At 42.6% G+C, this 17,143-nt stretch overlaps 1 protein-coding gene across 1 annotated transcript; it reads left to right on the forward strand.

Annotated features, from left to right (window-relative positions):
• Window positions 1-13,250: 13,250 nt before the first annotated feature.
• On the forward strand, window positions 13,251-17,108 carry riok2 (RIO kinase 2 (yeast)). The gene is made up of 10 exons (XM_086206022.1): window positions 13,251-13,421; window positions 13,972-14,110; window positions 14,195-14,311; window positions 14,497-14,672; window positions 14,788-14,876; window positions 14,984-15,175; window positions 15,262-15,354; window positions 15,596-15,997; window positions 16,411-16,510; window positions 16,656-17,108. Exons 1-10 carry the CDS (start codon window positions 13,356-13,358, stop codon window positions 16,815-16,817), a joined length of 1,536 nt encoding a protein of 511 aa, XP_086062148.1. The 5' UTR covers window positions 13,251-13,355; the 3' UTR covers window positions 16,818-17,108.
• The last annotated feature ends 35 nt before the right edge of the window (window positions 17,109-17,143 follow it).

The following is a 17,143-nucleotide window of genomic DNA, read 5'->3' on the forward strand; positions in this document are numbered from 1 at the left end:
CAGCAGAGAATATATCAGCAGCAATCGGACAACACAGACGCAGATGTCAAATAAGAGGAGGTGGCAGTAAACATTGTCAATATGTCATTACAAACAACATCGTTATCAGTGGCGATACAACAGGCTTGGCGACCCTGTGTAGAGAACAGTGGCCAGCGAGAACAGAGCTAAACCTCACTGCCTGAGACATGCTAACCACAGATGCTGGCACCCACGGATGTGACTTTGAGTCTCACGTGGAACAGAGCTTATCTACTCAAGGAAGGTGACAGTAGCGATGAGTGTGTGTGACGGATATAACTGTTATAATATACATATGTATATATATATATAACTCTTATAATCCTGCATGTTTCGCTCCAGAATAACACTGATATCTCACCAAAACAGTTTCCACACATATTGAGATATTTTAGCTTTATCCCTGCCAAAACCCTACAAGAATAAAACTAACTTTTGGAAAGGGAGTTTGTTTGTTTTTTGGGGTTGGTTCAACTAAATCGTCTCCTTCAGGTCTCTAAGAGTTTCCAGGTATAGTCTCTGATCCCCCAAATTAAAGAAGGGCAGGAATTGTGGTTCTGAGAGAATTCACCATGGTGCTTAACCATGTCTCCTGGGCGATTTGGTGCACATAACCCAAAAATAGGAGGAAGTAGAAAGGTCGTATTCCAAAAAGAGAAACGTGAGTGAAAAATTAAAAAATGTTTTCATGCTTTTAATCAAGCACAGGGGAGCTCAGTACATCAGCTAGGAAAAGCAAGTAGAAATAACAGTTGAAATGAACAATTTCTAATCATTTCTTTAATTCTTTTCCTGAAATCATCCAGCATCCCCATCTTTGGGAATCTCCTGCTCCAGTGGATCACTGCTTTCAGGTCTTTGATTGAGTGATGAGGAGGAGGAGGAGGAGGAGGAGGATGATGATGATGATGATGATGATGATGAACAGTGGCAGTAGGGAAAAGAATTGACAAAAGGGGAAATATATTCAGATATACTGATAACCACCATGACTAAAACAGAAATCCCCTCATTGTGATGGACGGCTATTTTGACAGGATGGAATAATAATATTTGACAAGTGAGAATTTACCACCCTGCCATCTAAAGCAAGCCTCTTGTTTCATCATCCATCTACAGTGCAATCAGACATCTCTCTATCACTACGACTGTCTGCGAGCATTCATCCGAAAATCTGACCACCATTCATTCATCCATACATCCACAAAAAAACGTTCATAAAATCAGTCCATCATTCCAGGCAGTGAGCTGCTGTCCTCCGGGAGAGGCTCAGCTTCCTCCTGCAGCCTTCAGACATGTTTTAATGGTGGGGCTGAGTTGTGGGCTCTCCTGAGACACACACACGTCCAACACAGCATAAAATTGTGTGTGTATAAGCAGTGGTGACCTCACCAATAGCTTTGCCACATTCTCACAGCCTGACTTCATTTTTTTTTAATTCAATAACTTGTTTCCCTTTCTGACCAAAAGCTCCCGTACTTTTCTATGCTTCTTTGTCTGATCCCTCTCTCTGTCTTATCTCGCCCCCCAACCTGGCTGACCGTCTGGTTTCCCCTCTTCTTTTCCCTCTTCAAACCCATCCCTCTTCTCTCTGCTCCAGTCCCCTTTGCTTCCCTTTCACTCAATCAATTCTCATTTTCTGTCACTAATGTCATGCTGCCCTGTAGCAGATGTGTGAGTGTGTCTGACTGCAGTGACAAAAAAGAGGAAAGAGTCAACTGTGGTCAGCACAGATGGAAGGACACCTGCTCTGTAATGGTGTTTTCAAGTCCTCCGTCTCGCTTTCAAGGCCTCAAACACACACACACACACGCACACACACACACACACACACACACACACACACACACACACACACACACTTCAGAGAGGCAAACCTGGGCAGAACATGAAGGGACATCCTCCTCCCATGCTCCCATAGAGGCAGGGTGATGGATGGGATGTGGAGAAATGGGAGAGGGATAAAACAACAATATAAAGCCATGAAGGCAGGTCCAAAAGGAGGGAGAGGGGAGAGAGAAAAAGAGAAAGAGGGGGACAGACAGGGAGTGGCTCACATCTCACATTTGTGCAGATAAATCGAGCAAAGTGGCCTTATCCATGTTCGCTTGCGTGTCTGCCTGTGGTGAGTGTGTTCCTGTGAGGCTAAAGTTGTAAAGTGAGATGCATATTTGGATGACAGTCACCTTTTCTCCTCCACAGAGCCTGTGACACGAGAACTGGACCTGAGCTCCATGTGTGAGATAACTCGCAGCCGAACACATCAGATAGAGCACAGATAACAACCGACATTGATTTATGCACATCAAACAACTTGCTTTAAATATGATGCACTTTTTTAATTTGGTGTGTAAGAGATAACACAAAAACCTAATTGCAAAGCCAAACATGTCACATGATGGATGCTCTCCTCTCAGTCTGACCCTAATCAAAGTGTAAGATCAGCGGTTTTAAAGGCGATTAGCATTCATATTCAAGGAACAGATGCAGATTTTTTTCCAAAAATGAAGTGTGATGAGGAGATCGATACTACTCTCCTATTTGATCCTTAAATATGGAGTCAGTAGCATGTTAGCAGAGTCAAACTAGATGATAGGTTCTTTATTTTAAAGGAACATGCTAACATTTGGGGAAACATTGTCCATTATTTGTAGAGCCAGGAGAGCAGAATGATCCATTTTCTCCTCTCTGTGTGCATTATGGAGATCCAAACCCTTGACATTCACAGTGAAAAAAGCGGTTGAATATCATGAGACGTTGCCCCACCGCTAGACTGCAGCTTAGCTACCAAGCAGTCAAGCTAAACTACAAAACAACTCAATCTGCCACCCACAGAGATGAATCATGGATGTTGTGTGTCCTTCACAAAAGGATTCTAATTGAGTTTCCATGGGCACTGTTTTTGTTGTGCTTTAATATTACTTAAACGCTCATCATGGCACCGCAGTGTAATGCAGAAACTCTTAAGAGGTTGTAATCATTTCACACATTTCCATGGGATTGGAGTGGCAAAGCAAATCACCTCCTGGCTCCAGCTTGATATTAAAAGCGGTATTGATTTTCTTATCTAACTCCAGGCAAGAAAGTGAATTAGTAAATGACAACCTATTCGTCCAAGGCTGCACCATAATGTAAGGAATGCATCTGAAATTATGAATTATACAGCAGTAACTGAAGTTAAAATACATCTGGGATTGTGCATCATCATTTCATAGATATGTGGTATTTTTTATGTGAATATTACGATCTGAATTGCTATAAATATGCCCATGACTCAGAATTGCATTTACCTCAATCAATGGTCCAGAACACACTGAGTATGAGACTAAGAGGAAGGGGTATATTGAATTTCCAAACAATAGTAAGTTAGTTAGTACCGTAAGCAGCAAGGCGTTACAGCCCGGCAGGCAAACACAGCGAAGCCATTAGCAGCAGTTCAAATGAGGTTCCTGACACCGTGCATGTCAATGAGAGAAAGTTGAATCCCACGTGTGTGTGTGTGTGGAGACGCTCACGCTGTGCCCATTCCCAGACAGAATAAATACAGACACACACACACACGCATGCACACGCACATGCACACAATCACACACACGCACACAGAAAATCTAGTAACTTACAGAAATAGCCACAATTACAAGCATACATCACTATCTCATTCTATTCACTTGGGGAGATTCAATATTACATAGCCTACAGGTGTCATTAACATTTCAAACATGGAGAATTATGCAAACAACCTTCTGTGCTGTGGGGGCAAGCAGCTCTGCTCATTCAACACGTTCTTCCAGCCACTCAGACAGAACTGATTTCTCATCTGACAGTGTTACACTGCTCTACCAAAATAAACATTTTGTCATCATAGTGCAGCCTCATGTTTACTTTAGCGCTCATGCAGACATCAGAGGGGCCAGACAGACAAGAAATAGCATCATTAACACTGCTAAGGAAAGCCAGTTTCATAAAAGCATGCAGTCACTCACACACACACACGCACACACACACACACACACACACACACAAAACACACAATGACACCTCACACAAGAAAGATGGTATCAACGAACATTTTCTGTTACTATCATCTTTTCTGACCCTTCAAATAGACTGCCCAGCCTTATGTCTTACAAAACCAATCTGCTCTTATTTCATTTCATCCTGGTCAATTCTTTTACTTGGGAGAAAACCCTGTGCGTGCGTGTGTGTGTGTGTGTGTGTGTGTGTGTGTGTGTGTGTGTGTGTGTGTGTGTGTGTGTGTGCGCGTGTGTGTGTGTGTGTGTGCGTGCGTGTGTGTGTGTGTGTCCCCATCCCACCCGGTGGAGGTCTATGTAGGGCCTCCGAATATGAGGTAATCAATCACTTCATAGTGCTTTAGATTAGAGTCACATCGATCTGGTCTCAGCTCTGACAAACAGTCTGACCTAGAATACTTCCACCTGGACACAGGGCACACACAGTATCTCTTCTTCTGCTGTATTTCTAGCACTCCACAGAGCACACTCTCCTGGGAGCATATACCACCACATACACACATACCAGGAATATTTACTGAAAACCACAGTCTTACACAGAGCTGCCCCTGTGCAGTCGACGTGCACGGTGGGATGATTTTCCCAGTGGGTGGCTGATCATTTGTATGCTTCTTTCACTGTCCATCACCTCCGCTGCTACAAAAGCAAACACTCACCTCCACAGTTTGACATGTTCAATGTCATACATATTTCTACTTGTGTGCGCATGTACATGAGTTTATTTCATCTAGTAATACTGCGTATCGTCCCATTCAGTGGTCGTGGTGTGATGAAGGTCCTTGCCTGAGGGGAGAGGAAGCAAAAGGCTCTAAGATGTTCAGCATTCCCAGAATTAATAAATATGAGAGTATATGAAAATGTGTGTGTGTGCCATGTGTGTGAATGCGTCAGAGTGTTTTCCAGGTATTGTTTGAAGATCACTAGCTGTCTACCCTACAGTGCAGATGGAGGAATATCAAAGCGCTGAACATACATGCTCCTCTTCAGAGCAGAGACAAAAATATACACACCAGCAGAGATGCCTGCAGGTTTTCCATCATGCGTGTTCAACAATGTGTATCTGAAAGTGCGTACTATTAATTTCATAAATGTATTCCGTAGTGCAACTGAAATAAGTAAGGGAAATTCATTTGAAGCTTAATCGTTATGTATTGCAAAACTAATTTTCTCCGGTGTAGAGAACCCCCTCCATGATTTTTTAACATCATTTTAAAAAAAACATTACTTGTTTTTCAAGGGAACTACACATAATTTCCAGCCAGGAATCAGGGCCCATCCTCTACTCTGTCTGTTTATTTCTACAGGGCTGAGATTCACAGAGACCAGATGACTGCTCGTTAGAGAAATGGAAGGACCTCAAAATGTTGTTTAACTGCCACCATCAGTGAGCCAGCTTACCTGTCTCCCAGCTTCATGTCTTTCTGCTAAGCTCTGCTAACTGGCTGCCAGAGGCATCTTCATATTTATCATGCACACATGTGAGTGGTATTGATCTTTTCATCCAACTCTGTATGAATGTGTTTAAAGAGCGACACATATTTGTTCTTTTTACTGTGGCATGTGTGCCTAATTTAACAGTTTCCTCTCACATGCAGGGCTTCAGTGATACGAGGTTGTGTTACTTTCGTTTGCACACTCAAAGGCCTGAAGTATCCACCGCAATGTGTGTCTTGTTGAGCAAAAGTTAACACAGTCACAGAATTACAGAGTCGGCCAAAGGGGCGAGTGTGAGCCAATCAGGTTCTTTTGTCGGAGGGAAGATTGACCAATGAGTGAGCCGTGCTGATTGGAGGTGATTTACGTTCCTGACATCTTAAATCAAATTACCCGGTATCCCTTGCGGTGTGATTACTGTGATGCACAGTCTTGTGTGTAGCTTAAAATCCCTTCTCTCCATGCCACAGCCCAGTGCAGAGCTGGAGGAAAGATTTGGACACCACAAGTGTGTTTTAAAAGCAACAGAAAGGAATACAACATATCTCTTTTTAGATTTTCCCTGATCTCTGTTGTCTCTGACAGTCATCAAGTATCCTGACCTTCGGGTGAGGCTTAGACAGCGTGTCCAGGATTTTATGGTGTAATCTCATCGATCGCTTACCGGGGAGGCTGACAGGATTCCCCAGCAGATGTTTCCTTGAGTACATGAAAATCTAACACACAAAGCATTCCTTTTTCCAACTTTTATACAAATGGATAAGAGAAATGTTGATCTGTATTAGCTTTTATTAGAACAAGTATACTTACGATCCAAATCACCAATAAAAACATCTACTGGTTTCACTGGAGATGTCTCACCACTAAGACCAGTACGGCTTTTATATAAGAGGCGAGCCTGTGTGGTCCATCAGTTTGTTCCAGCCACTCAGTTCTTAAAGAGAAATAGTCCTTCATTTCACGCTTGTGGGACGTAATGTTATTAAACCAGAGACACAAATGGTCCTAGCAGCACACACTCACACACACACACACACACACACACACACACACACACACACACACACACACACACACACATATAGACACATTATGAACACACACGCACAGATTATCTGATGGCCTGAGAAAGAAGTGAGATAAGAGGCTGCTTTCTTGTTCCATGATACACAGCCACACTCATTCTACAAATGATGTGTGTGTGAGTGTGTGTGGGTGGTTTCCTTTGATAGTCAGTGCACGTTTGCACCTGCACTGACTGATGTAGGACTGACCTCTCAGTCACAATATTATAAGAGCCTGACAAGTGGAGTGACCAGACTCAAAACCTGATAATTAGGGGAAGATATGTTTGAGTAGGGGGCATGGCTCCAGATGGTAAAACGCTTATTTGGGGTCAGTGGTTAAGGTAAGGGTTAATGTTAGGTAACCACTGTTCGGACAAATCTCCAGCAAATGAACCTAAGTCTGGTAAATAAATGTAAATACATGACTTAAGACCCCACTGAGGGTTACATTACCATTACACGAAAAAAAGGTTTCTCGGGCTTCTGTGAGAATTCTCCGTTGACGTCATCTTTATTCCATCTTTTTTTGTCATGCTTCTTAATGATATTAAAACATTAAATGCTTGAAATAAGATCCACTGCTCACGCTAACTGAAGATGTTTTAATTGTTTTGCTCTACGGTACAAAATACATCAATAAATACTGCATTTGTGAATTCCAAAGCCATTATGTGTTTTAGAAACGATGGTTGCTAATTAGTGGCTGAATGAGACCACGGAGATTATGATGGATGTTAAACATCATGACACCGGAGACAAAGGAGAAACCCAAAGCTTGTTTCAGTGAAATTAAAAACACGGATCTGCGCGTGCTTCAAACATCATAAAGCTGGTGTTTATTTGTGAATAGAACGTTGCTGGAAAAAAAAAACACACACACACCTTTTTCCAAACCCAGAGTTTATTTCATTCGGTACTCCAACGTCCGGTGTAAAAATCCCACTAGTGATGTTAACTTCCGGGTCGCCCTTCCAAAATCCACCATCCTTCCAGCTCTCTGTTGTAATCAGGCTTTGCTTCCTGTCAGAGTAAATTCTTGTGTGTGCAAATAGAGTAAACTGAGAGCCCAAATCATCCTAAAGTGCATTACATTTCATGAATGAGGCCCAGTGTGTTATATGTACCTGTGTCTTGAGCTGTATCAGCTGGCTTTAGAGCAGGTTATGCCCTCCCTCCTCATATTTCTCCTCAGGCCCCTCGTCTACTGGTTCCTGTGTCCCAGCACTTGAGAGCTAATTATTGTTTAGGGGACTTCCATCAGAACGGGCAGGAGTAAGTAGATCTTCTCTCCTTTGCTCTAATCTAATCAAATGTGATGTTTCCAAACACACAGCAGCAGGCCAAAGGCAAAGCCATGATGGGCTGAGGGAACAAAGCCCACTGCTGTTGTTTGAGACTATAAGCTTCTCCAGTTCCTGCTTCAATTTCTGCTACTCTCCCAGATGCTCAAGGCTGGGAAATAACAAGAAAGCAATTTAACGGTCGAACACAGCCTGAGCTTTGGTGTGAGTGTTTGCCTTCAAATTGTTCACGTCTGTTTATGGAGTAGCCGTCCTCTGTGGGCTGATGGGTCTCCCGAATCCACGTTTACTCTGCAGGAGCGTGGCAAAGGAAATTCAAACACCCACAGACACCCACAGTACACAAACAACCCTGTATAAATATCTGGAGGCACATTTTAAGATATTTGTGCAGTTTGTTATTCAGGGTTGCCGAAACGAGTGTTACATATACGTGTAACACTCACATTCAGCAGTGGTAGTTATGATGCTCTCATGCATTATGAAAACCTATAATTTCTTTCTCCATGTGAATGAAATAATAGGGGGAAGTGTGGAGGGTTTTGATCCACTATGTGCACATCAAACGAGCAGATCACTTCACTTCAGTCAGGACTGTAAAGGTCCTTTCATCACGTTGACCTATCCAGCTCCCACTTTCATCCAAAGCTAACGAGGGGCTCATTAATTTCTAATCAAAGAACCCTGATACACCGCAGGTCTACCGAGGATGCGCAGCCCCCTTTCCAAAGAAGAAATGGGGTCATCATACTTTAAACACCTCATCTGATCTGTGGTTACACACATAAACACGTGAAGGGGAGGGGAATCTGTCTCGTCTGTCTCATTGACATGAGTCTTCCTCTCCGCCATTTTCAAGGCGCATGACACTTCATCCGTTCTTTTTTTAACCTGGCAGCTACTTTTGCTACTTTCTACTGGACAGAGTTGAAATAAAATTCTACACCTTTTTATGAATTTGTTTCCTCCAGTGCCTCTTTCTCTGAAATCTGACGGCCATTGATCTCTTCTTTAACCTTTAGTCCTTTAATTTGTGTAATGCATTTGCTTTGGAAGGCTATTTTGTTCTTCTTTTCATTGACTGTTCTTTGACGATTCAGCTTTGATGATTTGTTTATTTCCTATGTAGCCCTGGAGATAAAAATGAAGTTTGTCATTTTTCTCTGTTTACGCTTCCTTTAAAGATGAATAGGCCTCATTCTTCTTCTTTCTTTTTTAAACAAGAGGAAAAGTAAAAGCATCCCTTCACAAAGATGGGAGTGAATGCTGGATAACAAAAAGAAGAAGTAGGTGAAAGAAAGAGGGATGACGATAGATGGGAAAACATTTGTGTTCAACTATGGACACACACACACACACACACACACACACAAAAACAGTGGGATAGTGTCTTCATTCCAGATGTGTGTGTACGTGTGTGTGTGTGTGTGTGTGTGTGTGTGTGTGTGTGTGTGTGTGTGTGTGTGTGTGTGTGTGTGTGTGTGTGTGTGTCTGAGCGAGCACGCGCAGGAACGGCCGTTCCGCCATGTTCCAGATCATTCCACTCACCGGCCCCTCTGCTCTGCGCTTGTGTCTAACTGTCCAGATGACTGCGTCTGCCTGTCACAGACTGTTTAACAAGAAATTCTGCTTTGAGGCCTTCAGGCTCCAGCTGCCGAGAGCCAAAGGAGCAAACCACAAGTTTTATCAGCACAGGCGAATCATGTATCATTCAGATGAATCATATCTCTACAGACGTCCACCCAGAGATTCAAACATCATGGTTGTTGTGTTGTAGCACATGAATATGAAGAAAATTCCTGTGAGAAATTGAGTTATGGAATGATATGATAATCTAATCAAAATCAGCATCCCGATCAAGTTAGAGGGTTCTCATGTGCTCTCATTTGCCTGCAGCCCTGAAAGAAAGAGGAAGTGGTAGAAAAAATATGAAGAGGAGCTGAAGAAGAAGAAGAAATATATCTGGTGATAACACGCACCATAATTGGAGTCCTCTTGGAGGGAGGGGACTCATTGTTCATCTCTATACAGTAAAATCATGGCGGTCCAGAGTTGCATTACTGCCTTTATTATATCACTGACATCTTGTACTAAAGTCAGTCTACAGGAGTCTGTCCGCACATACTTGTATTTTTATTTGTACACGCATGAAATGCATCAAAAATCCAATTAATTAAGAATGAAAGATACACTAAGAGAGCCCAAGAAGCCACAACAGCAAATCAAAGAGTTCAATTAACACAACTGGCTCTTTTTGAGACATTTTTGGAAAGCTTAGGGCTGCCAAATATTCGTACAGGATGCTTCATATGAAACAAAAGGCCAGGAGCATGTGTACACCTGGACAATTAACCAGTGCGAGTACTTAACTTGAACCTGAGGCAACAATCCTCACAATGGGACAAAAGACAGCGGCTTTGGTTAGCGACCTGTGTCACAGTGCCATCTGGCTCCATATTCAAGAACTACAATTATCTTTTCAGCAATGAGCAAGTAACCAAACTCCCAAATCCTGGAGTCTTTGTTGATACTGGGAAAGTCAACAATTCTTTAATTCCTTCAGCAAACCTTTACAGCAGACAGTAGACTCTAGCATGGCAGAGTTATTACATAGTTATTTTAGGAGATTCACTTGATGTGTCATTGTTATTTGTTTGAGTTTGGGTTCGGATGTGTGGGATCTTCCACTCTCGCGGAGCTGCTGCAGCATACTGATTGCATGAAGCACGTGTTAATGACACACAGCAGAAAGAAAGCAACCGTGATACAGGGCTGAAGGTGTGAATCGCCTCCGGAAACAAACATTTTAGAGACCTGCAGAACATTTATGGACACTGAACGACTCACTTGTGTTTGAGTAAATTCATAAAGGAGTGTGTCAGATTCAGGGATTTACAGTAACATCACACTGAGGCCAGTACAACACTTCTGCTTAATTTCTGCATATAATTTAATGTGTGTATGCACACTCTGCTTGTCTGGCCTCTCTCGGGACACAGACACTTGCTGAACCGCAGAATTTTAAATAAACCAGTAGTGGAAGAATTCCACTGAGTCAACACAGCCTGGAAGTGGGGAGCTCAGTGTGTGTGTGTGCGTGTGCGTGTGTGTGTGTGTGTGTGTGTGTGTGTGTGTGCGCATGTGTGTGTGTGTGTGTGTGAGTGCGTGAGTGCACGTATTGGGAGCAGAACAGAGTGCTGTCTGTCACTCTGCAGTCCAATGAACACCCGTATGTACACACACACACACACACACACTGTTTAGTACCTACCTGCTGTGGAATTCACAGAATCCAGCTGCTATGGCAACAGAAACCTGATGGTAAATCACTTTTTAACACCATATTTTGCTCTCTCTTTCACACACAGACACACACATATAGATGCAAATACACACAACTGACCTTCAGGATCCACAAGTTGACAGTGATAATGGGATGATGCAGTGTTCCCTGTGGAAGATACATTCCAGTCAATGTGCTTTTCTGACTGGGACCTATCACACAGGATACAATGTAACTTCACGTCTCTGCAAGGAAACTTGACTTGAACTCAGACACAAATGCTGCAAATCCATCCCGATAACAGAAAGAACACTCCACCAAAACTCATTCATATTCACAAGTGTTTTACAGGCCGATATCAGGCTCAGTAGAGTAGGAAAACTACAAGTATAATTAGAAATATCAACATCAAAGGCACTTTCCAAGCTCAGGTGACGGATTGCCGTTATGTAAAGTAATCAAACTCAGAAGCCAAACCAGCTAAATGGAATTCAGCCATCAGACATCTTATTTGAATATGTACTTTTTCATCTGGGGCATATCAAAATGTCCTCTGGAGACACCAAAAACAATAATAACTGTAAAATGCAGTTGTTTACTTTTTTAATGTAGTGCACAGAAGTCCCACTATTTGGTTACTGAGAACGAAATGGTTCCTATTTCTACTTCCACCGTTCAACAACTGTTGTCACTCTTTTTCTCACATAACGGCAGGAGTCATCAGCTCTGCTGGAAGCCAAGCAGCACTATGAAGGTAATTTCAAGCTTTCACCAAATTCTATTAATTTAGTTCTGTTATTAACATCGGCACAATTATATGCATTATCCTGACCTGACAGGAGCAGCTTCTCTGGGGGAAAGTTAGTGGTTGGCATCAATTAGTTTGTACACATTAACGGTGTCCTGAGCTGAGGTAGAATCATGTATCAGAGATTTACTACAGCGATTTATTTGTCAGCGAAAAATACAAGGAACTTTGTAATAGGGTACAATGTTCTAGCCAAGGCTAATGAGAAACTCTTCTCCCTGGTTTGACTTTTCCACTTCAAAATCATCCCATGAAAAGACAAGAAACCAGTGATAAAATGAAATACATCAATGAGAAATCAAAGAGTGCACTGACTCAAATTAGTGCTCAGAAGTCACAGGTTTGGTTTAGTCCCAGCCAGTGAGTCACTAAATGGATTTACCTCGGTTTTGGCTTTAATTTTCAAAAATGTATCCCTTTTAAATTTGAAATGGACGGCTGATCAAAAGTATTTTTTTGCTGTGCAGTTTTGTAGTTGCTTCTTGCTCATCCCTGAGAGCTTACACATTGAAGTTTTGTCAAATGAAAACTTGATAAAACTGTAAAAAAAAAAAAAAACACAGTTTGTGGGTACCGAGTTCACAATGAGTGATTTGGGGGTTTGGTTTTTTACAATACTACACACTATGTTCAGTTCAAATATATGAAGTGAAACAGCAACAAACATGTCTTGGAACGGGGGTGCACCACAACTTTTAGCACATCGCACATTAGCCGTGACAGGAAAATCACAAGTTGAACAAATGAGCCTTTTTCAAATCAAGAGTAAACACAGCTGCAATCAGTCGAATTAATAATAGACCTGTTGTATTTAGTGTGTCACAGCTATTCCAGCCAGAGGGCCTGCACAGAACCAGGACCTGGCCCACGTCATGGAACACAGCCATAATTATTACACCCGTGTTTACCCTGCGATGACGTGTCACATCCAATCCTGCCGTTGGTCTACCAGAGACAGTTGGAGTGCTTGAGATGATATTGGCTTGTTTTCAGCAAACACTGTAAAGTTGATATAACAGATTGGATTTTTTTTTTTATTGTTTTTTTTGCTGCAGAAAAAAATACATAAGTGCTAGTAGGAGGGCTGCCATCTTGATTTATCCCTCTATGTATAAATAAAAACGTACATACATACATAAATGTGTTATATTTCAACTGAGTCTTATCAATTTACCGGTAAATGATTCTCAGTAAGCTGATTGTGGTGTTGCAAAGTTTGACTTCCCCTCTGTACCGCTAGGTGGCAGCAATTTTCTAACATTCCCACATGAGGCGTGTGATGACGTCGAACCTTAGTGACGCAACTTCCGCCTCCATCAGCTTTCCCATGTGTTTACCAAAAATGTGGACCTGCTTTTTGAAATAATTTTACCAAATTGCACACAGCAGTTTCGTTCCGCTCGTTGAATTATGGGGAAGCTGAATGTCGTTGTGTTGAGATATTTATCTCGAGATGACTTCCGGGTTCTCACAGCGGTAAGTAACGTGACCGTTTTGGGGTTTGTTACAGCTGAGTTAGCCTGCTAAGCTAGACATAGAAGTGCTAGTTTATTAGACACTTCAATCTTAAACTGAGCTGATGGAGTTTCTGCAGCACCTCAGTATTTATTTTAACATGGAGTTTTGACGTACAATTAACCTTGAACAAATATTGCACCAGCCTGCAATAATGTTGGGATTTTCGATTATTTGTGATTAATTGTGCCGTCCTAATGTAAACCAGTGATATAACTGTAAAAGAGCGTCACATAATACAGGCATTCTAATATTTGACCTGGCTAAAGTTTCCAGCAGAGACATCTATTTGCACAGCAGTACTTGTCATGATAACTAAACTGGCCAGAATGTATAAAGGTGCAAGGTTCCTTTAAGTACTGGTCATACAGTCATAGCTGAAATCCTAGACAGTGGTTTCATGGTCTATTACCCTGCTCACTGCTGTGGTTCCCTTCTTCGCTGGGATCATATTCATGTGGACCCCCCCCCCCCCACACACACACACACACACACACACACACACACACAGGTTGAGATGGGGATGAAGAACCACGAGATCGTTCCAGTGAGCCTCCTTTCTTCCATCGCCAGTCTCAAACACGGGGGCTGCAACAAGATCCTCCGAGAGCTCGTCAAACATAAGCTGGTGGTCTATGAACGCACCAAGAGTAAGCAGGACATATTTGTTGCGTCTCACCTGTCCTGGATGTCATGTGTATTGTTTTGATGTGATGCGTGCGTGTTGATGTCAGTGGTGCAGGGCTACAAGTTGAACTATGGAGGTTATGACTACCTCGCTCTGAAGACACTGAGCTCCAGAGACGTGATCATTTCAGTTGGAAACCAGATGGGAGTTGGGAAGGAGTCGGGTGAGATCCTTTCTGATGAATTATTCTTTGCATACATCACTATTATGATATGGTTCAATAAACCCTGAGGAACTACACTGACATGTGACAGCACTTTGTATGTTTCCAAGCTGCTCATATGCATAGTTTTTGCGACCAGTCAAAGTCAGACTCTTATACATATTTCTTCATGTTCTCCTCTTTAGATATATACATAGTGGCGAGTCCAAGTGGGGAGCAGTACGCTCTGAAGCTTCACAGATTGGGTCGCACCTCCTTCAGGAACCTAAAGAACAAGCGAGATTACCACAAACACCGAAGGAACATGTCCTGGCTCTACCTCTCACGCCTCTCTGCCATGAAGGAGTTTGCCTACATGAAGGTAATGGAAACCAAACCATCTCATGAGTATGTGGAATAGATACAGTAGTTGTAGAATAGTAGGAAAACATTTTGGTGTAGCATATTCTCCCAAGGTACCGTCTCTCTCTTCCCAGGCATTGTATGATCGAGGTTTTCCTGTGCCGAAGCCTGTGGACTATAACAGACATGCTGTAGTGATGGAGCTCATCAATGGATATCCACTGTGTGTATACAAGATGTCCCACTTTAGTTTTTTGATTCATTATTCACTTGTTTTATGTCCTGCACTTGTTGAGTGACAGACCAGTTTTCATCATCTCTCCATTTCAGGTGCCAGGTGCATGAGCTGCAGGATCCATCCGGCCTGTACAACGAGTTCATGGAGCTCATCGTCAAACTGGCCAATCACGGCTTGATTCACGGGGACTTTAACGAGTTCAACTTGATGTTAGATGACCAGGATCACATAACCATGATCGACTTCCCTCAGATGGTTTCCACCTCGCACCCCAACGCTGAATGGTTGGTCATTCGTGGAGACAGAAACAAACCATTAAAAGCAAACAAAAGATTGATCTCTTTTTCATCTCTCCATTCGTTATTTGTAGGTATTTTGACCGAGATGTCAAGTGCATCAGAGATTTCTTTGCAAAACGATTTAATTATGAAAGTGAGCTTTTCCCAACCTTCAAAGACATCAGGTAACAGCTAACAGTTCTATTTATCTTTTTCTTTTGGTTTGTTATTTAATCAGACTAAAGTTTTGATACTTCATTCAAAACAATAATGTTGCTGACAGCTGAATCTAAAGGCAATTCTCTCTGCAGCTTTTAGGATTTTCTTATTTATTTGGAGGCATTTTTTTCGTTTTTCCGTTGATTTTAGAAGCTGTTACTGAGGTAAAAACCTAACTAATTGTACATGTTATCTGTGTTCCTACAGACGGGCTTACTCTCTAGATGTGGAAGTCTCAGCTAGTGGTTTTGCCAAAGATCTGGAGAGAGATGGTGCATTGCTTCACCCAGTTGGACCCGAGGGAGAAGAAGATGATGAAGAGGACAACGATGAAGAGGGAACAGATGAGGAAGCAGACAGAGAAGAAGAGGGTGTGGACTTGGAGGAATATAAACATGCAATGCTGGAACTAGAGGGCCTCAAAATCAGCGACACACGTGCTGACATACAACATGAGGAAGAGGAGGGTGACCTGAGGGAAGAAGAGACGGAGACATCTGAAATCAGAAGAGATGAGGATGACATTGAGGAAGAGTTGAAGGAAGCAGAGGATGAGTGTCCAGAACTGGGAGACCTCTCTGCAGCCAACAAAGAGTTCAAGCCTTTCAGGTAAAGATGATGACAGGTTAACTCAGTCCAATGCCTGTAAACAAAACTCAGCTAATGAGATGCAGCTAAGCTGGAGTGGCAAATGAGTCAGATCAGAAAGGAAATGTTAACGTTGTAGCTATGGCGAGCAGGTGTACATGTCAAAACAGAAACGTGTTGTCTTTGAAGTATCAGGCTCTAAGGTGATCCATGTGCTCCTGAAGCTGCTTTGGCTCCTTAAATTTCATGTCTAGTATTTGCAATATAAGAAATGTTGGGAGAATTTCAGCTGCGAGGAGAACATTTGAGCAAGTCCTCCTCCTCCTGAGCTGGGAGTCGAATTCAGCTTGGCCATAGAGTGACGTTTTGTGCATTCTTGTGAAATGCATCACAATACGTGCGTGTGTGTGTGTGTGTGTGTTTGTGTGGGGCAGAGACTCAGACAGCCTTCTACACATGGCAGAACACAGGAGGAGGAGGACCGACAGCGAGGCTACAATGGGTAGCATTGGAAGCTGCTCCACCATTCCACCTGTGAGTAAACCACAGTTTGGACTAAAACTGGAATGTCCTGTAGGTGTAGCTATTGAGCTAAAGTAACAAAATGTTCTTTTGCTTTGCAGACAGTGTTTATTTATAACGTACAGCATCTGTTCTGCTGTTATTGTTTGTGCTGCAGGAGGTGGTCCGTCAGAAGGTGCGGAGGCAGCTCACCAAACAGCAGAAGTCGGCACAAAGGAGACGTCTGCAGAAGGGAGAGGCCAACCTGGTGACCAAATCCAAGAGAGAGAATCTAAATAACATCAAGTCTAGCATGGAGAGTGCTGACTTCTGGGGATAAACAGGACTGTGATGGACACGGATGACAAGGAGCTTCTGTCTGAGGGGCTGTAGATAAGATGGACATCTGGTTTAACGGTATGGGTGCATCACCTCCATGGTCCTGCATTAACTCGGAAACCAAGTGAGAAGAATGACAACTTAAATCCCACCAGACTGAAAACAAACTCTTACGCTTGTTACAACCAGCAGTTTTGCAAGGTGGAGGATCGGCCCGTGCACTACCAGCATACTTACATGTGGAGAATGTGTAATGAAGAGGCAGTATCATTCATAATTAAACCATGACACACCGCTGACTTTTTCTTTGTTGGTTCAAACTAGTTT

The sequence above is a fragment of the Aulostomus chinensis genome, chromosome 6, assembly GCF_037954235.1.
Source record: "Aulostomus chinensis isolate RoL2024-O1b breed Wild chromosome 6, RoL_Achi_v1.0, whole genome shotgun sequence".
NCBI classification, from domain to species: Eukaryota; Metazoa; Chordata; class Actinopteri; order Syngnathiformes; family Aulostomidae; genus Aulostomus; species Aulostomus chinensis.

What these genes read in the sequence shown, in the direction of transcription:
- riok2 (XM_086206022.1), top strand. Translation starts at nt 13,356, where the DNA reads ATGGGGAAGCTGAATGTCGTTGTGTTGAGATATTTATCTCGAGATGAC. An exon ending in TCGCACCCCAACGCTGAATG is followed by an intron (nt 15,176 to 15,261) that starts GTTGGTCATTCG and finishes CGTTATTTGTAG; the next exon opens with GTATTTTGACCGAGATGTCA. An exon ending in CCAACCTTCAAAGACATCAG is followed by an intron (nt 15,355 to 15,595) that starts GTAACAGCTAAC and finishes GTGTTCCTACAG; the next exon opens with ACGGGCTTACTCTCTAGATG.